Source organism: Anabas testudineus, chromosome 17 (genome assembly GCF_900324465.2).
Source record: "Anabas testudineus chromosome 17, fAnaTes1.2, whole genome shotgun sequence".
NCBI lineage: Eukaryota > Metazoa > Chordata > Actinopteri > Anabantiformes > Anabantidae > Anabas > Anabas testudineus.
Window position 1 is genome coordinate 9988763 of NC_046626.1, and position 20132 is coordinate 10008894.

General features: G+C 41.6%; 2 protein-coding genes across 2 annotated transcripts; both read right to left on the reverse strand.

Annotated features, from left to right (window-relative positions):
• Positions 1-438: 438 nt before the first annotated feature.
• fndc7a (fibronectin type III domain containing 7a) lies at positions 439-5620 on the reverse strand. Its single transcript, XM_026375185.1, has 13 exons — positions 5564-5620; positions 5043-5061; positions 4628-4885; positions 3924-4178; positions 3160-3417; positions 2813-3067; positions 2406-2660; positions 1960-2217; positions 1620-1877; positions 1185-1439; positions 716-979; positions 597-623; positions 439-470 (listed from the first exon to the last, which is right to left on the reverse strand). Exons 1-13 carry the CDS (start codon positions 5618-5620, stop codon positions 439-441), a joined length of 2451 nt encoding a protein of 816 aa, XP_026230970.1.
• Positions 5621-8617: 2997 nt separating this feature from the next.
• Positions 8618-20101, reverse strand: LOC113171956 (microtubule organization protein AKNA-like). The gene is made up of 23 exons (XM_026374699.1): positions 19708-20101; positions 18559-18818; positions 17643-18269; positions 17107-17603; positions 16889-16963; positions 16666-16801; positions 16119-16267; positions 15976-16035; positions 15712-15845; positions 15412-15604; positions 12482-12654; positions 11958-12128; positions 11540-11678; positions 11299-11399; positions 11001-11206; positions 10790-10904; positions 10471-10653; positions 10226-10326; positions 10006-10140; positions 9789-9881; positions 9352-9466; positions 9091-9259; positions 8618-8915 (listed from the first exon to the last, which is right to left on the reverse strand). Exons 2-23 carry the CDS (start codon positions 18761-18763, stop codon positions 8745-8747), a joined length of 3948 nt encoding a protein of 1315 aa, XP_026230484.1. The 5' UTR covers positions 18764-18818; positions 19708-20101; the 3' UTR covers positions 8618-8744.
• Positions 20102-20132: the final 31 nt, after the last annotated feature.

The window sequence follows — 20132 nt, forward strand, 5'->3', positions numbered from 1 at the left end:
AGCAGTGATGAGAAATGAGAAACATAAAACACAGACACACAGCGTGCAGTAAAAAAATACCAATCTGAAAATATGTTTAAATGCATTGAATAAATCTTTAAAATAATAATAAATCTTTTAATTTCAATTCTGTGTTTTCTTATTGTTTTCTCATTTATTGAGCAGGAACAGTTTGACACTTCCACTTGCAAACAGTAACAACTAAATTGAGATGTCCCTGATCCGGAGGAATATTTCATTTGGTTATGTTGGATCTTCACAGTTGATGTTGCTGTAAACACCCTGTGTTCATTTGGTGGTGGTCACTGAGAGAGAGAAAGAGACAAATCGACCTGGATGTTAATAACAGGTTGAAAGATAAACACCAATTTGTTAAATGTGGTCTGGAGACAGTGTGGTCTTATTGGTGGGGAACAACAAGAAAACATACTCTGACATTTAGTCCAAGCTTCGTCTTCGACGAGAGATTACTTCAAAGAGAGAGAGATGCAATTTAAGTACAATGATTTTTTTAAACACCTCAAGACTTAATTCAAAAGTATAATTTGACATTTAGTTTTTTACAATACATTACATGAGAAGATCAGGATACTTACATATGCCAGCGTTTCCTGGACAGGGAACTGGGAAATAACAAAAATGAACACAAATTATTAGAACAAATTCAGATGTGTGACATTGATTGTTTTAGAGTTCGCTTTACAGTATGTCCCACCTGAGAATGTCCTGGGCTGACAGAAGTTCACTTTCATCCCATTCGGACCCTCTGGTGCCACCACGACTGTGTAGACATCCCCACAGATGTCATCCTGGACGTCACAGTATTTGTTACCGTCAACTGCAGTACAGGTGTAATTGGCTCCTGTACCATTTAGGTTTACTGTGTAGTTGCTAATCTGAGGGCCCAGTGGCCGCCAGTACACCCTGAGAGAGTTGTTGGCCTTGCGATAGATCTTAATGGCCGTTGGACAGCAGGGACCTAAAGGAAAGTGAGAGGGTTGTGAGTAGTAGTAGTCAAAACTGCACCTGTGTTAGGAAATACATTTGTTATATCAGTTTCATTGCCAACCCATCCCCTCACCACACTGCCTAAAAGTCTTTTTTTATTATACATTCATTTAGTTTTACTGATTAATAACTTTTTGTTGTTTGATACAAATATAAATACATGTATTTCTTCTCACTGGATGAGAAACCGTGATAGCTGCACTCTGACTTGTGCCCCGTGCTGCTGATGGCTTCCAAGGTGACGCTGTAGTTGGTGCTACAGGTGATGCATCCCATCAGGCAGTGGGTGTCCAGAGTGTGGCATTTGGCATATCCACGTGAGGACGACAGGGAGGTGACGTAGGAGCGAGCTCCACTGCCAGGTGACCAGGTCACATTGGTCAAAGCCTGGGTGACCTGGGTCACGTTTACAAATGTGGGACAGCAAGGACCTGGGAAGATTATTACAGAACAATAGTCAATACTGAGCTAGTGTGTGTGTGTGTGTGTGTGTGTGTTAGTGTGTATAATATGAATATCTTGACATTTTCTTATGATGACTTGAAACAGACAGGGATAAAACCACAGTACCTTACCTCACCTTACCTGATTTGACATTTACCCTGTCGTACCTGTTTCTAAAAGTTTACTGTATCCAGGTAGACTCCGTCCTGCAGCTGTGGTGGCCACTGTCGTGACTTCATAGGCTGAACCACAGGACAGCTGTGTGAGATCACAGGAGCTGTTTCTTGTCTCGCAAATGTGTGCGTCGTAGCGTCCGACGGCAGTGATGTTATAGTTTGTGTTGGGTGTGTTGGGGTTGGTGATGAAAACTCTGTATGTGGAGCTGTTGGCCTGCGTCATGTCCAGGATTTCTGGAGGGCAAGGAGCTGCAGCAAGACGGACAGATGAGTATTTATTTAAGAAATAGTTTGATGTCAGGTCACTCTGTATTTAACTTGCTGTCCATACCTGTCTCCCGTGTGCTGGATGGACAGGTGCGGTTGCATCCTCGTAACTCGCTGCAAGGTGTGACTGTCACAGAATAAGGTGTGTTGCACCTCAGATCTGACAGTGCACACACTGGCGATGTGTCATTACAGTGGATAGTATCACGAGTCTCTGCTGCTGTTGTCTCGTACACCTCGGCACCTTTGACTGGTGACCACATGACCTCTAGGGTGTCTGTAGAAATCATCTGTATGGTCACACTGTCTGGACAACAAGGGACTGGGGGGTGGGTGAGAGGAGAAAAGCAAGACACAGGTGAGAATAATATTTAGGACTGAACAATGGCTAGTCATAGGAGAAAGCTTGTAGGTTTCATGTTGCGTGTAAAGGCACAGCATTTTGTTCGATTTCAGGGAAACTACTGTATGATACATCTCAACACAGTATGTTCTTTTCCTGGGTTTTACTTGTGGTGTAGTTCTGGACGTTAGCGTAAGGACTGGAGCCAGCCTGGTTGTAGGGGAAGACGGTAACGAGGTAGGTGTAGCCGCATGCACAGAAAAACTGGCAGGTGGTTTCAGTGGTGTTACACGACCTCTCTGTCCCATCATCCCTCTTTATGAAAGCCATGTAGTACTCCACCAATTGCACCTGATCCCACTTCAACAAGCAGTTGCTTGGACTGGGCTCCTCCACCCAGATTTTGTCTGGGAGACATGGGTCTGAAAGAGACAGGGAAGAAAAGGAAATATGATTATATACTGCTCCCATTTTTTTTTTTTTTTTGCCTTGGATGAACAGATTAACAGCATAAATATACAGGATTTTGTGTCTCAAATGTATTTATGTCTGTGGAGGATTGTGCTGTACTCACATGTGATGTAGGGAACTGGTTGTGAGGGGCTGCTGGGACCAGCTGTGTTATACGCTGTGACAGAGACAGAGCGGTTCTGGCCACACTCTAGAGGTGTGATGTAACAGTAACTATTATCTGTGGAGGTACAGTTTCGACCATTAGACGTCCAGGCAATGTAGTTTTCAGCTCCTTGCACTGAAACCCAGTACACAGCGATCCCAAGAGACCGACCCTGAGTCACTTGGACGTAGATGACGTCCGGGCTTGGAGGACCTGAAAATAAAAAGCAATAAAAGAAATAATTTTACCACCAAATCTGGGCTTGGAGAGCCTTTCTTTCACTTGTTCATCAGTGTCATGTTTACGTGTGATCTGGCAGACAGTGAGGTCGTCTCCGGTGCGTCCCTGAGGGTCCCATGCGGTGCCTTTGATGCAGTAGGTAGCTCCTGCTTCAAGGTCATAAAAGGTCATCGTGTTCTCGGTGGTGTTCACTTTGACGCGGGTGCTGGAGCCCTCTTGGATGATGCACAGCGTGTAAAGGACGGCGTTCTTCACCGGTAACCATGAAACAACGATGGAGTCATTGCCAGGAGAGGTGGTGTTTAGCATGGGCGCAACCACAACTGCAGACAAGAACAAACAGAGAGTAATGAGAAGGGATTTTAATAAAGGGCAAACACACTGTTTTCTTACATCCAAGAGCTGTGAAACAGAAACAAGTCACCTGTGATTATGTTACATGAACGCAACCTAGTTCTCATAGCGTCCCTTTTCACATCATAAAAATAGTATAGTGAGCAGAGACTACGTGACAATCGGCAGTGAAATGATACGCCATTATAGTGGGTGAAATGAGATCCCATTCTGTTGTCACGCAGATACAATAGAGAGGCTGCATTTTCAGTCCTCAGTCACTGATTATCATCTTTAGTCAGTTGCTTCTGAAGTGAATGTAGATATAAAAGTTCACTATTAAACCATTTTATATATTATTACTAAGCATAGTAATGAAAATCATAATTTAGTTTAATTTGTTAGTTTAATTTAGTGTTAAAATTTGTCAACTATCATGTTCAACTCTTAAGCCACGGTGTAAAACCAGGTGTTTTGGTCTCTAAAGCTTTTGTACCTGTCCTGGCGCTGACGGTCTCTGAGGGCTGACTCCTGCCTCCTGAGTTGACAGACATCACACTAAGCTGGTAGTCTGTGTAGGGCTGAAGCTGCACCACGGTGCCTGGGGAGCCGCTCACCGGGGTCTCGGAGAAGAAGTTGTCTGTCTCTGCTCTCAGGATGTAACTGGTTGCCCCGGAAACCTCTGTGAACTCCACAGTGATGCTGTCGCTGTTTTTAGAGTACGCCTGTACAATGACGGGGATGTCAGGAGCTGGAAAACAGAGAACAGAGGAATGTAAACAAATATACGTGCTCTAGTTAACTACGTTTTCTAAATATTTCTGCTTTTCTGTAGTAACTTCCTTTGACTTTGTGCTGAATCTGGTTTAAAATTATATAAAAGATACTGAAACCAGAGAATGGTTGGCATGTCACTGAAATGAATTGGATAATTATTAGTTCATGATCAAAATAGTTGGTTTATTGCTTTACAAAAACCCTGGAGCAATGGATACATTGGCAAATATAATCCTATCTTCAAAACGAAGCCTCCATAACAAGCACTTTTACTCTTGTAAAAAGAAAGAAAGAAAGAATCAAAAGCCCCTGAAAGAGAAGGTGTTTTCACACTTTTCACTGCTAGTGTATATTAAAGCATTGGAGTCTGATTCAGGAGTCAGTTTCATCTTTTAATGTCCTTCCTGTACTGTAGTAACTGACCTGTTGTCTCCTCAGTCTTTGCACTGCTGAGCACATTGAGAGCATTGTCGATGGCCTCTAACTGCACAGTGTACACTGTGTTTGGTGACAGGGAATTGACTGATCCGAGCACAGTGTTGCCACCAAAATGAGCAAAGACCGGTCGGTTTGAGGAGTACTTGGGCGTTGCTGTTATCTTGTAAGAGCTGGCACCAGTGAGTCCGTTCCACTGCACGGTCATACTCTTAGACGTGACCGTAAACACTGACAAAGTGATGCCTGTAGGAGAAAGAACATAATGTTGGCACTTATTTAGAGAAATGACACTGAATAAATGCAGTTTTAGACTTTTAAATTTTCAAGGGATATTGTGCATTGGTTGAGTTTGGGATGATCATAAAGTAACTTAAGGTCAAATTAAATGAAGACCATTTACCATTTTGAGCTGCACAAATCTGAAAATGACAAAACACGGCAAATTAGTGCATGAAAAGAGGAAATACCTTGATGGAAAATGACAGGAAATACAGTATTTTCAAGATTCCAAGAGCAGCAGGCTGTTGGCATTTCATATTATATCCTGAGGCAAATTATGTCCTGTATCATATTCTTAGAGCATGAGAGGCAGCAGGCGGCACATTACCTTCACTCAACACAGATTTCAGGACTGGTCAGTGCAGGTATTTCTTTCAGGATGGAATGAATTTGCCTATTGAGCTAAGGCTGGGCCTACCACACGCACTTGTTGAAAGCAGTGACGCTCAAAAGAGCCTGTGTTCATATGTTTCTCTGGTTATACACTGTTCTTTATCTAGAGGTGTAAAATGTGCAGAACATCAAAGCTACAAGGATACCAACTACTGTACAACAGTGATGTTAAAATGGTTCCTTTGGTGCATTTGTGTTGAAATGCTTAAGAGAAATTGAATGTATAATGTGAAAATCCTGATCTCTTACCTCAGTGAAGGTCAATAAAAGCAGAAGTTTCAGCATCTTCAGATCTGTTGTTCTCATGCCTTCAGCGTTTCTCGACCGTGCCGCTGCCTGGAGGCAGGATGTGTGATGCTGTTTCTGAAAATGACTTCAGGGAAGCAGCTCAATTGAACTTTTTATTTCTCTCTCTCTCTCTCTCTCAGATGAAACGCCAGGTTCTTTATTGTTCTTAGCAAGTAGGAAAGAATCCAAACCTTGTGACTCCTCCCCTCCTCTGGGTGTCCAATCAGAGCGAGAGGAGGAAGCTCACCTGTGACAGATGAAGATGAGAATAAAAACACTTTTGTTCAAAACTTTCGACTTTCACATGTTGTGTCTGTGCCTTCAAAATATATAAATCAGTGAAATGGTCTTTTAAGATGAAATGTGTTGAACTAAAGAAATAAACCTAACATCCATGTATCTAGATAATGCTGCCTCACACCTTACACACAGAGATAACCTCGTACAAGAGATGACCTATTTGTGTAGCTGGTGTGTCTGGAAGGAAGTGTATGACCTGTTTAAGGTTTCATCCAAACAAGAAAAGATTTCATCTGGTTTCTGCTTCCATTATATTTTGTGACATATGATGCCTGTTTTAGAGCAAATAGGAATTCTGGCCTCAATTTGTCAAAGACTGTTGAAACACAAATCTCTCACTTTTAGTTGGGTGTGTGATCATTTGTGTTTGATAGTGTTTTCATTCCACAAAGGACCAAGTTGCATAAGCTAGAAAATACAGTAGAATACTGCAGTAATTCTAATGTAGTACTGTGTACAAATAGTTTAAGATAAAGTGACAGTTGACTTGATGTACATGCTGCTCAATGGTAAAGTTGAAACAGTAGCTTTCCAAATCTCCAGTGGCTGAGTATTAGTGTCAGGGGTGTATTATGAACATCAACTGGGAGGATCTGCAAGAACCAGCTATGGACAAACTCTTTTGTGTGTAAGGGTCAAAAGTAGAAATCTGATCAAGTTCAGCTTCACAGAAAGAAGATTACTGCATTCCAGCCTTTTACTGATAATTTGGACAGTATGAAAAGATTAGCTCTGGTGAAACATATGAGCTCAAACATTAGGACCCAGAGACACTTTGTACAAAAGAGGCGCTCATCCCTAAATGAATATATTTGTAACTTCATTAGATCCAGAATATGACGTTGGGTTACGTAAAATTTGTTAATGTTGATGCAAACCTGCTGCTATAGTAGAGTAAAGTTATTATAAAGTAAGTATATAGTACTCTGACATCGTTGTCTGGTAGTGTGCAGTAACGGGCCACTCAGGCAGGCTGCATTGCACCATTTGCATGGTTCACGAAAATCGTTGACTGTAGACTTCCTCGACTGGTCAGCGACACTCCTCTTGAGGTTAGCAGCATGCAAGATCATCTCCAATGCTTCGTACCCCAAACACTCGCTCTTTGAACTGAGTCCCTCAGGAAAAGGACTGAGATCAATGAAAACCTCCATCAGCAACACAAGAACAGCTTATTGTAGAAGCTGTTTCACTCCCCTCAGTTAAAACCTGCACTGTCAAATACTTACATATTATGTTACAATATTTTTACAGCTCACTGTAAATTTATAACTCTTACTGTGTGGAGGTCTCAACTTTAACTTCAAATGTTTCAGTATATATCATTATTATTTAGCACTTGGCTAACAAAACTCATTCTAATAGTTTAAAGTGAAACAGACAGTAATCATGGTAATAGACTTAAAGGGCTGCACAGGCAGTGCCCCTCCTGCTCTGAATTTCAATTGGGTGGTTTATCGAAAAAAATTAAGGTCAATGTTTTTCCTTTCCTCAAGACATATTCACTTTAGAAGAACATGCAGTGCTCCAAAATGCCAACTTTGCATAGACTGGTGACATCTAACAGTAATCCAATAAGAGACATTTAGGAGCACAAAACAGGAACCACCCTTCCTTTCTAATGGCCGTCTAATCATGACACACAAACACACATTAAGACACACACGATCACCAAAAAGCATCATTCTGTATGTATATGCCTGAGGCAGTGTTAAGGCGTCTGTATCACAAAACCTTCACTGACTCCATGGTATGAAATTAGAAAATTAATATCAGATGTCTTTCATTTATAGTACAGTCAGAGAAGAATGGCTAAAACAAACCAGTTATCGTCACTGACAAGGATCAGTGCTGCTAAGAATCTGATGAACACATTGGAGTATTGAAATACTTTTTCATCTACAGTAAACATTTCAGATTAAATGGTTTAACGTGAGAGATAAACTACACATGTCAATAAGTCACTTTGAATGTGCGTTGTCGATAGCCTGAAGCTTAGTGAACACTGAGAACTTCATCTGATCTTCGAACAATCAGAGAGGACGGTCGAGGAGTGTTTTTCTTATTTCCCGATACCACCTTAGAACAACAATGGAGCCCTGTACGCCACAACAGAAACTGAACGCAGCCCGGTGGCGACAGGCTGCGACAGAGACAGAAACCTGGACACAAACAAAAACTCAGGAAGAAGACACTATGCCACAAGCACCCAGGGGCCAGCAGTGATGGACATTAGAGGCACCAAATGAGCAGATTAGCTGAAAGCATAAAAGTTGATACTCAGACAAACTAAAGGCAGAGAGGGATTTTTCTGAAACACAATATAACCAACTTGACCTAGATTGAATGTGATTGAACTTTACCTCTGAACCTGTGGCTGTTTGTGTGTGGTGGGTAGGTAGTAGCTAGAAACAGGTGAAATAAAAAAGAAAACAAAGAGGTGACACTGATAAGGACATAATGAAAAAGATCGAGTTTATGCTAAATGCTTCATCTGCTGACTGACATTTAACAGTATGACTCATGTATGAATTTGGTTATATTTCACACACACAGAGAAAAAGAAAACTGAGATGCTGGATGATTTTTGTCAAACAACAAACAGGCTTCCAGATACAAAATCACAAAATCCCAAACACTTAGTGTTCGGCTGTCCTGTCAAAAACATTACAATACAGAGGTTAGATTATATATCAACATTTTATTTTTAGTGATTCAAGTGATTCCAGTCTTTTCTGTCACTTATAAATATTCAATCACAAGCAAGAGAAGAAATATTCTGCACAAGCATATTTTTTTGTATGGTGGTGATTAACAGGTACTTATATCTCTATTCTGGGTGTTATAATGTGTGGTGGTTCCCGCCCCCCAGTGGTTGTATGTTGTGCTGTTTTCGGTAGAGTTGAGCTTTGGCCAGGTCAGCTGACAGTCTTTTGGCCATCCGGTCTGTCGTCCTCTTCATGCTGCGGGCCACCTCAATAGCCTTGTCCAGAGTCCTGTTCATGTCTTCCTCCTAGAAAACAGCTGACTTTAGCTGAATAACGCAAACATCCAGTGAAACACTTTATGTTATAATAAGGAATTATTGGCTCTGTTTTTGAAGGTCCGCAGCAGGTGTGCATAAGAAATCTCTACAATGTCACCATTCAGCATGTTTATCATGTATGTGGAAAAATGAGGCGCCTGACCTTGCTCCCTTTATGCCTGCCTGTCCTGCTGCTAGTCTTTGAGGGCACTGAGACAGGGGATAATGTCCGCTGGAAGTACACATTGCTGGGTAGGAGGGCTGTGTCTGACTGGGTGGATCGCTTCCTGTGATGGGACGTGGACTGCTGTGGAATCTCTCTCACTTTATAGCTGTATTTGAAGTGATAAAATATATTCCAATTCAGCAGAACTACATAATGCAGTAATCGTATTTGCGAGACAGCTGATAGATATCTGTGTACCTGGCAGGTAGACTGCTGGAGGAACCGTAGTTGACCTGGAGGAGCGGCTTCTGGAGAGATGGAGAGGAGAAGGAAGGCCGCCTCTCTTTGGAGTAAAAATTCTCCATAATGGCTGCTAACATGAGAATAACTACAGTATATACAGTGTTTTTTTTTTGGACAACACACTATTCTCCAACTGACAAGAAATAGTGTCACGTAATGAATTGTCAGTCATATTTCATATACACATAGTGATGATGGAAATGGCATTGATGATAATTTGTGTCGTACAGCATGTTTTTGTATTACTGACTTGTTTTCTTGCTGTTTGCTTTGATGCTGTTTTTTATGTGTTCTTGCCCGTTATGGACAAATAAAGGTACATTAATACTAACTTGTTTTATGACTTACAACAAAACAAAAATGCTGAAAGACAAAATGAAAGAAACACTTACTCCGTGCTCTCTGCTTGGCATCATTACCGGCTACGCCCGCTTTCCCTCCTTTTGAACTGGACCTGGAAAAGGTTTTCACTGACCCCTCTAACCCTACGGTGTAAAACACATTGTCCACTATAAACCACTTTAGACTGGATATTTCCATGGTAATGTGATAGAGTATGAACACAAATGCAGAATCTACAGTCCTGTGAAGTACAAATGTGGTCCTGACCTCTGCAGGATTTCAGTGTCTGATGAGGTCTACACTCAAACTCAGGTTCAGAGTGTATGCCACTGCCTCTCCTGCCTCCTACTGGCGAATTGCAGAACTCCAGCATTAAATCGGAGTCTGCTGTGTCACCACTGTCTGTAGGGAGAAGGATCAAAATGATGACAAATGTTGAACAAGAAAGATGAAGATTTAGAGTTTGCTTTAATTTGCTTATTAGTACCTTTGCTCCTGCTGGGTTCCATATCAGAGGAAATCCAGTCCTCTATTTTTGCTGAACCTGAAATAATATTACTGCTATTTTGTCCGCTGCCGCTCCATACACTAGAGTTTAATAAGCATAATGAAAATGATCATATTAATGTTTTTTTGTCTAATAAATAAACTAATGTAAACATCATGCCAATAAAATGTTACAGACACAATCAAACAATCTTTCTGCTGAACCATCCTGGGTCAGATCTCCACCTATTTGTGGCTGGTCTTTGATGGATCCTGGGTCTGGTTTTAGACCTGCTCTCCTGACGATCCTGTTTGTATTTAGAGGTGAGATAGTCCATCTTCTGTGCTAGGTGAGGCAGCTGGACTAAGCCTTCCTCCAGGTTCTTCTTCAGCCTGGATACCTCAGACTGCAAGGCCAGGATAGCCTCACTAAGCACATGCAAACACAGATGCAGATATTCACATGTTTACTGTGTAAACAGGCCAGATATATAAGATAATGATAAATGGCATTGGTGAAACAACACATTATTTCACTGGTTGCTCCAGTTCCGTGCATACTGACCCATTGCAAGAACAGCAGTGCGTCTGGCTGCATATCTTTTCTGTGTCCATGGTGGTGCTGACTGCAGATGCAGATATGTGGTTGTGGAACTGTGCAGGCAGGTTGGCATCAGATCCTGTTTTGTCAGTTGTGGAGAAGAGTGCGTCATTTCAGTACTGACCAAATAATATAAAAAAAAGAGAAAACCGCTTTATGAAGTGGCTTTGTTTACTCTGCTGCCTCTCTGGAGGCTCCTTAGTGGCGCTGTCCACCCTCCACTCCACTGCTGCTGCTTCACCAGGAACCTGTGTCTGCACTGATGGGTGGGGGCTGGTCCTCTGCTGGCTGGTCAGAGAGACTGAATGGATAGCTGTCTGCAAGTTGAAGCAGGAGCCCTCACTGTCTGAGCTCCCTAAATCTTCATTTTGGGTTTCCACACTGTAGATAGACACATTCTTTAGTTATTTTTTGTACCAGGCCCCATGTGCAGGTTGTAACTGTGGAGGAGGGATTTTATGTAGACTTTTTACCTTTCCGTGAGCAGGTTTGGGGGATATGACCCAGACCCTGATTGATTTAAATAAGAACTTCCAAATCCACTGTCTGTCTCTGGGCTGACAATCCTCTGCACCTCAGAAAACACAACTTCAATTAAAACAAAATAGACACTGCATTGAACACACCACTGTAACTTAAGCAACATTTAGGCTGCAACAAACACTAAATAATCCCTTAAGTTGGAAGAGTACAGTTTTAAACAAACCAACTTACAGATGATGTGATGAGAAGTGGCTCTAAGGGGCTGTGGCTGTCTGAGTCTCTGGGTGTATAAGAGGAACAGGAGACCTCAACAGCCAGACCCACATGCTCTCCTTCTGGGTTCAAGACACTATCCAGGGTGTTACAGCTGCTGCGACAAAAATAAAGATATTTAGAGCTAGTTAATGACAAATGTGATCAATTCTATCCTGTGGAGCTGAGACTAAGGGAGCAGATAGGGGTTGGTTTAAATATTGCACTCATAGTATTCACTATGAACTGACCGACATATCAAAATGTAACTTCCTTACAGTATGACTGGCTCACTTGCAGGAGCCATACATCTTTTAAGAGCAGATTGAGAAGCCACAATAGACCATCATTTAGTGTATATGGGAACTTGCATATACTTTAATATCACAACACTAACCTGTCGGGTGTCCACTCCCTCTGTAGTGAGGTTGAACTAGAGCCACTCAGGTAAGCTAAAATGTTAGTATGATCTATTCCCTCTGAACTGACAGAGTTCCTCTCCTCTTCATTCCCATCTTCATCCTCAGCTGCCTGGGTGTTCAGATCCTCCAGAGAACTGTGTGGGCTCCTGAAATGGGACAGAGAAGAAAACCTGTTCACATAGACCCAAACACTATTTCCTATGCGTGAGGGAACCCAACACCAACACTGCACCTGAAACCTAATCTTCCCACAGGAAGGCTGAGAACGTGCCTATTATCTTAGCACAAACACCCACGTAAGCACCACTCACAACATCAGCAGCTGAACACAACAATGACAATGGAATATGCACAACAGTGGTGTATTAAATTTTACTGTTTGTATCTATAACATAACTCATATACATAACATAACAGTTAGAATAATATTTAGGTGTCAAAAAAACTAAAGATATTGACTGATTATAGTTGTTTGGTATAAAAAGAAAAAGAAAAGTACCAGGAAGGGCAGCTGTTACATCTCAGGAAAGAGTCAGCTGACATGACCTTGCAGCTTTGCTCCAATCCACCATCTGCATGAGCCATACTGGTTTCCTCCACTCCCTCTTGTTCTCCTTCCACTTTCTGTATCTCCATGTTATATCTCGCTGCAGAAAAACTTGCACTTGGCCCCTGAAATGTGAAACCCAGTCAGATAATTTGTGGTTAGTGTAGTCTTACACAAACACACTCAGCATTTCTTCCAGGAGAGGATTTATAATAAACTATGGTTCAGGGTGGGGAATATGGTTAAAAAATACAACCACGTGGTCTTACATTTAAAAGATTTATAAGTATATATAAATGTCTGTTTTTTGTATACTAGTAAGTATATTGATAAGTACATTTTGACCTAATATTAGCAACAGAAGAAACGTTAGGGAAAAAAAAGTAAAAACACAATTCATAATATAAACTATATTGTATGTGCATATATAAAAGTATGTAATTTGGATTTGCTGTGTTACTAATTGGGGCATTGTTCTGGGCATCATTTTTATTGTACGTGTTGCCTTTTTACTAAAATGTGGGGTATTACAAAATGTGTGGTCAACTCATGTGCGTACCTATCCTTTACAAACTCTATCAGATATTTTGTGTGCATAAAAACAACGTTATCAATAGCTGATGATGGTTAAATCGCCACAAGACTTTCAAAGTAAACCAGACATTGAGAACCAGAATTCTCAGTGATATCATAGTGTTAGTGTTCTGGAACTCTACATAGGACAGAGAGTGAGCAGTTTAGGATCAGAAGTCCATTACAGAAAACTACAGTAGACAGACGAAGACACAGTGATCAACTGTAATTAGTCGAGACACATTTTCAGTGACGCAACTGAAAATATCATAAAATGGATCACCTGAAGAGCCATGAGTACAGGGCCCTTTGTGCCAAACTTGATGCCCTCCAGCTGGAGAATGCAGGGATTAAACTGCACTACAAAGTCAAGTTTGCGAAGGAGAGGGAGAAGAACATGGCCCTGAGTCAAGTAATTGACATACTAAAGAAGAAGCTTCAGGAGGCTAACTCCATGAAGGTGACCAGTGAGAAGTTGGTCTCCTCTTCAGATGTGAAGACACCTGGTCTAAACACGGAGGTCAAGCTTTCAGCTGAGTACAAGATTCTTGCCTCCGAGTTTAAAATGGAGAAAAGGAAGACAGAAGATCTCTCTCAAAAAATTACAGAGCTAAACCAACAGCTCCAGATAGAGAGAGACCTGAGGGCCAAGGCAGAAGCCAAAGCAGATGAGGCTGTTGACATTGCAGATAAGCTTATGCAGAAACTGGAAATGTGCAACTCAAGCGAGCTAAACCAACAGCTCCAGATAGAGAGAGACCTGAGGACCAAGGCAGAAGCCAAAGCAGATGAGGCTGTTGACATTGCAGATAAGCTTATGCAGAAACTGGAAATGTGCAACTCAAGTGAGCTAAACCAACAGCTCCAGATAGAGAGAGACCTGAGGGCCAAGGCAGAAGCCAAAGCAGATGAGGCTGTTCACATTGCAGATGAGCTTATGCAGAAACTGGAAATGTGCAACTCACACGAGCCCTCAGCTACACCTCATGCTGACCTTAAAACAAAGGTGGAAAGCCTCCACCAAGAAGTTCTGGACCTGAACCAGATCCTTGAGAAGGAAAAAGAACTAAGGGTCCAGGCAGAAGCTGAGAAAACTGAGGCAATCGAGGTTGCAGAGGCCCTTTGCGAAGAGGCAGAGGATTTGCAAAGGCAGCTAAAGACATCAAAGACATGCTCCGATAATGCCTTGCAGAAACTCAGCAAAACGGAAAAGACCATTGAGGATATGACCAACAGGTGCATAGCAGAGAAGCAAGAAAAAGATTGTCTCCAACTGAAAATTGAAGAGCTGCTCGAGGAACAAAATAACCTGATGGACCAAATTGAGACTGACAAGCTGAGGGACTTCGAGTTCCTGGAGGCTGTTTGCCAAGAAATACAAGAGTTGGAAAGTGGTTCAGGGGACCATTTACCCAACAGAGAGACTCTTGCCATCAGGCTGGAAAAGGAACAAAAGAAGCAGAAAAGTCTGTGCCAAGACATCTTGTGGCTTACTCAAACTCTCAAGAGGGAGCTGGAGCTGAGGGCCCGGGCAGAAAAGGACAAACTTGAGGCCATTGAAATTGCGGAAGCACTTTGCCAAAAAATGGACGAATACAAAGTGTGCTCCGAGTTCCCAGAAAGATAAAGGACTGCCCGCTGCCATGTCAGTAACACCTGCTGGGAACTGAAGATCTACCATTGACTCCTGCTCCTGTTTCCTTTACTTTTTTGTTTTCTTTTTTCATTTTTTGGCTGTGTGTGCTGTGTGAAAAATCCAGGCAGGTGACAAATTGAGGAAAAATGAATGCTATATAGGCTCAGGCTACCGTAGAGTAGCAGTGGGCAGGGTGCGATGAGGGTGTGAGGGGCATTTTGCTGCAATGGTTTGGACTGACTTCCGTTGGAGGTAAGGTCACTACATAGACAATATATAGTTGTTCTGAGTGATCACCTTTGTCCTATGATCAAACATTTTTTATCCAGATCCTAGTTTGGTTGGAACTGTTTCATTAGAGGTTACAGGTGAACTCAGAGCAACTCTGTTTTGTTTTGTAGTGACTTTTTCCTTTATGGGCACAAGTTGATCTGAACCATTGTCGCAAAATGCCCCTCAGAGCATTCAGATTTTCCCCAAAAATGTTTTCCTGCCTACATCATATCACACAGCCACATAGAACCTCTCTGTTGTACCTGAGTCATTGTATGTACTGTTTATTAAAAATGTATTGCATGTTAGATACATGTCTTATTTTTAATTTATCAAAAAGTGAGGTTATTGCATAGCAATAAGACTTTGAAGGCGATGTGGGAGGTGCATCTGCAAGTACCTCATGCAGGGATGGTGGAGTTGATGGTGTGGATATGCAGAGAGCACTGGGCTTCACATGCAGCATCTCCTTCATGGACGTGGGAGTGGAGGATGAGTGAGGTGGAGAAATCTGCTCACAGACATTTTTATCTATCATCTCCTTGATGTCCTCAAGGTGCATGCCTATCCTGAAAATGTCTCCCTCAACCAGCCTGCACACGTGCCAACACAAACACACACGAAGTACATGCACAAATGGGTGTTTCAATATCACAATACCAATGTATTCACACAAGTGCAACACGGAGATCTCTTTAACCTGTCTGGGTCAAAGGTGCCAGTGTTTCTGGATAGTCCCATGTAGTTCTGCATCTCCAGAGCTCTGTGTTCTTCCTTCTTACTGATGTATTTCCTCTCGAGCTGGTCCTGAGCCTCCATCATGCTCCTCAACATCTGACAACAGACATGTTTCACATATATGCGCATTTGGAAATGAAAAAAGGAAATACATTGCTATCATAAATGCTGGTACCCCAGAAAGAAATACAATATAGTTCTCATGTCATGTATTAACAGTTCTTACCATTTGCTGTTCTGCTGTGCTTACTGACATGTTGCTTACGCTCAATTTGAAATCTTTGACCTGAGTAGCAGAAAGTTTGAAAATTAAATTACATGTCCTTTTAATAGTGGTTTGATAATATCCCAGTACATCTTTAAACATACCTTCTGCATAAAGTGGCTGATGATGTCACTCAGCTCAGTAGTCATTCTGTCCCCATCACTAAGACCCTCTTGAACCTTGCTGGGGGAAGCTTTGTTCACCCCTTTAATGTTGCTTTGGGCTGCTGTTTCCCCTTTTTCAACTATGATTTCTGAAAACAAAGCAAGACTGGAGTGAAACATGTAGGCTGAAAAAGCATTAGCAACATGTCCTTCTTGGTATTAGCTTTTGTAATAAATGTGAAAGACTTTTTTGTATTTAATGAATAATTAAAAAATGCACCATACATACCTTTACTACTGATCTTGTGATGTGAAAGTATCATATAGCAACCGAAAGTAACAGATTAGACTGGGTAATTTACACCCATTCATTTGCTATTAATTAAAGTACTTCACAAGCAAAGTAAAAATGTTTGCTTGGCTACAATAGTGTCATCTGACTCCATTTGTCTCTATGGAAACCAGTTGCACTTCGCTGAGTTATTTGCAGGTATCGAAGCAAAGCGGCGTACTGTCATAATATCAGATGTCAGACACAGAGATGTACCTGATGGGGGAAGATGAGAAGCCAAGGATCCAAGATGACTTCTCTCAACTGGGTTTTCTTGATGGTCGTCGTCATTCAGCTCATGCTGATGATATTCCGTGTCTGAATAAGCGATCATTTCTGAGGGGGACTGAGTCTGTAAAAAAACATACAGTATAACTTTTAACTTGTTTGAATTTCTTTTGCTTTCTGGTTTAGATCTGTGAAAAAATAAACAACTTACGTTGGTTCCCAGCCTCATTTGATCAATAAGATTCTCTGCCTCAGCATATTTGGTTAATAATTTGTCATATTCAGCCTACAGAAATTAGGAACAAGTTCAGTGTTAGTTCTTTGTCTAAAGCAAAAAGTTAAATATTTGTAACAATATAAAGAATTGAGGATGGGAAACAAAAGAACAAAAAGGGTTAAGGAGGAGAAGCAAATCCTGACATGTTCTACCTGCAGGTGATGCACCAGTGCTGGAGGCGTCTGTTTGTCCTCATGTTTAAAGACATAAGGCTTCTCTGATGGCAGGATTGAATCCTCAAGGACTCTGCTGATCACCTCTAACATACCAGGAGAAGACTGGGCTCTGTGCATGATGCTGGGGCTCTGAGGAACAGGTCTGGCAGGTCCACTGGGAGCTTTAGGGATTTTTACCTTGGGGGCAACCTTAGAGAAGTCAGGGAGGGGGTAGTGGACTTGGCCTTGGCCATATTTAATCTCGCTGAAGGACCTGGTGCGCACAAATGGGACTTTTGAATCCTGTGCGACCTCTTCTGCCTTTTGCTGCTCTACAACATCTAAAGCACTGTTATCTCTCCAGCTGTCATTGTCAGTGCTTGCAGATCTGGATGCAATGCTGTCAGTAGCAGCTGTGTCGACATTATCAATTTTGCTTTCTGGCTCTTCTGCTAAACTTGAATTTTTTGATGCACTATAACTCTTTTCAACAGCTACACCAGGGCAGGAACTCTGATCAATCTCAGAATTACAAGGGCTCTCTGAGTTTTTACTATTTACTGCTGTGCTTTTGTGTGTTAAAACCAAGCTTAAGACAGTGTCGTCCACACTCTCCAGCAGTGACACCTCTGGCAGGGTCTCTGCCTCAATCAGCCTACCTGACAGCAGCAACTCTTCTTGGGAGAAGTGTCGCAGCAACAACTGGTTAATGTCTACAGTACTAGGGCAAAATGGAGCAACCTCATTTGCCTTGAAAGCATGACACAAGTCACTTTGTTTTGTGTTGGTAGCCTCTTTCAGCAAAGTTGTCAATTTCTCTGAATGACACTCAACTGAAACCAAACATTCATTGAAATCATTACTATCCGTTGTAGGTGATTCAAGCAGAACAGGAGCATCAGGACTAACTATCTGGTTGAAGTAGTGGCTTCCAAGGTCACTATCATAGGGTAGCTCCTCCTGATCTTCATCACTTGTATTTTGCCCTGGGTCCTCATAATCTTCTTTCAGGGGCAGCTCATTTTGTGTTGTATTTGGTCTTTGGGCAGACAAATGCAATATGCTGCTCTTATTTTTGCTTTCTGCCATCCTCTCACTCTGACTGCCAACAACACTAGACTCTGAAGAGGTGTCATCCAAGGCTGACAGCTCTGCACTCCCTGCAAATTAAAGAACACCAAGAGCATATTTGTTTAATTAGAGGGTCTCATGAGATTATTTTAGTCTCATATCTCCATTGCTTTTTTAAGAGTGAATTTTGTTTAGTGCTCTACCTCACTCGAGTTTGACAGCAATGAATTTTACTTTGTTTAAAGTTTGCAATCACTATCTGTTATGAATCAGTGAACAACACTGTGGTAACATGAATAGCGCAGTTCAGTAAAATTATTACAGTTTCTAACATGCAATAGACAAATGAACATTGATTTTAGCTGATCCAGGACTCACCACTGAGATGTATACTAGTCTCTGAAGCAGCAGACTCTTCCTGGGAGAAATGTAAAACTAAAGAACTCTCCAGATCGCTCAAATGGAGACTTTCATCCTCACTTAGGTCAACAAAGATGCTCTGCTGGATGCACTTCTCCCACAGCACAGTGGGCTTGTTCTCTCCTTGAACATCCTCGTCTGACTCCTCTGACTCTCCCTCCATGGACACTTTCTCTGAAGCAGCCAGAAGTTGACCACTCTATTCAGCCTCTTTTCAACTACATTGACACACGGGATAAGGACATTCATCACTTAGCAACACAACTTGTGAACTGACAACACTAGATCAAAATGTGCTAAGCCATCAATTATTCAACAGTTCATACATTGTTGTGGGCAGAGGTTTGTGTGACTTACCGTACAGTAAGTGTATAAGGTGTCTTGTGTGAATAATATTCATGTGGAAAGAAAAAGTGTATGCAAATCTTCCACTACATTTAAAAATGCTGCATTTCATATCTTAATTAGTTAAAGTTAAATGGTAAGTGGTCTACACACATTTAGCACATTTCTACACAATGGCCACACTACACTTTATCAAGTCCCCTCAACACATTGTATTGGTGTGTGCTGAATTTCCCCATATGGATCAATAAAATAGTTTAAATAATAAAGTCCTGTCAGCATCTGATGCATGCAAGATAAAAGTACTCATACTGCTGCATAATGGCTCTGAGTGTTATATAATAAAAATTATGCAATTGAAGTAATATGCATTAATTAACAGGATTGTATTTTAGTGGTGTTAGATAGTTGAGGTTGTTCTCATATAAGCTGGTATAGTTTGCATGTGAAATCAAAATATGTCCAAAAATATTCTGTAATAATACCTGTATAAATAATGTAATAAAGTAGTAAAAACTAAATAGTTTTTTTCCCGAATAGAAGTGCTGTGTTCATAAGGTATAAAAACAAATACTCAAGTTAAGTACACATACCTCAAAATTGTTCTGTTTTTAAGAACTGTACTCAAAGTTACTTTCCTTCACTGGTGTCAGGGGACATGTGTGAGTATTGTAAGAGTAACAAACAACAGTTTCTGTACTTGATTTTTGGATTAAATGCTCACCTTCACATTGCCAAGTGTTAGAGGTGGTGATAACTTACTGTGGTTAGGAGTCTTTAGTCTAGTTTTAAGTTGATCCCCTCCGCAGCCATGCTGTTAGCTCCTGACAGCATCTTGCAGGTAAGCAGCGATGCAGCATTTGTGTCTTTCCCTCTTGACATGTGTCTTCTCGGGCAGGTTTAGTTTCTGTAGCATCATTAATAATGTACAGTACCCAGCGGCGCTGGACGAGTGGAGCCGGACTGGTAGCGTACAGGCGGAGTCTGGTTGCCAGGTAACAGCAGAGCAACTTCCCAGGGCAAGACGTCAGCTGACGTTAGCCAATGAATCAACGATCAACTCTACGTGTTCAATCAGGAAATAACTGTATTTTTTTAGTGATCTGTTGTTGGCCTAGTGCTCGTTAGTGCCCACACTGAGGGCAAATAAGGTGCAAAGATAATAAGTAGGTGTCTGCCAAGCCGCT

Bases quoted from the DNA above. Each gene is read 5' to 3' on its own strand.
- fndc7a (XM_026375185.1), bottom strand. From the start codon at position 5,620: ATGAGAACAACAGATCTGAAGATGCTGAAACTTCTGCTTTTATTGACC. The intron at 1,878-1,959 runs GTATGGACAGCA...GTCTTGCTGCAG, and splicing joins ATCCAGCACACGGGAGACAG to CTCCTTGCCCTCCAGAAATC. The intron at 624-715 runs GTGGGACATACT...GTTATTTCCCAG, and splicing joins TCAGCCCAGGACATTCTCAG to TTCCCTGTCCAGGAAACGCT.
- LOC113171956 (XM_026374699.1), bottom strand. From the start codon at position 18,763: ATGGAGGGAGAGTCAGAGGAGTCAGACGAGGATGTTCAAGGAGAGAAC. The intron at 16,036-16,118 runs GTATGTTTAAAG...TCTGCTACTCAG, and splicing joins TCAGCCACTTTATGCAGAAG to GTCAAAGATTTCAAATTGAG. The intron at 15,846-15,975 runs GTAAGAACTGTT...GTCTGTTGTCAG, and splicing joins GCACAGCAGAACAGCAAATG to ATGTTGAGGAGCATGATGGA.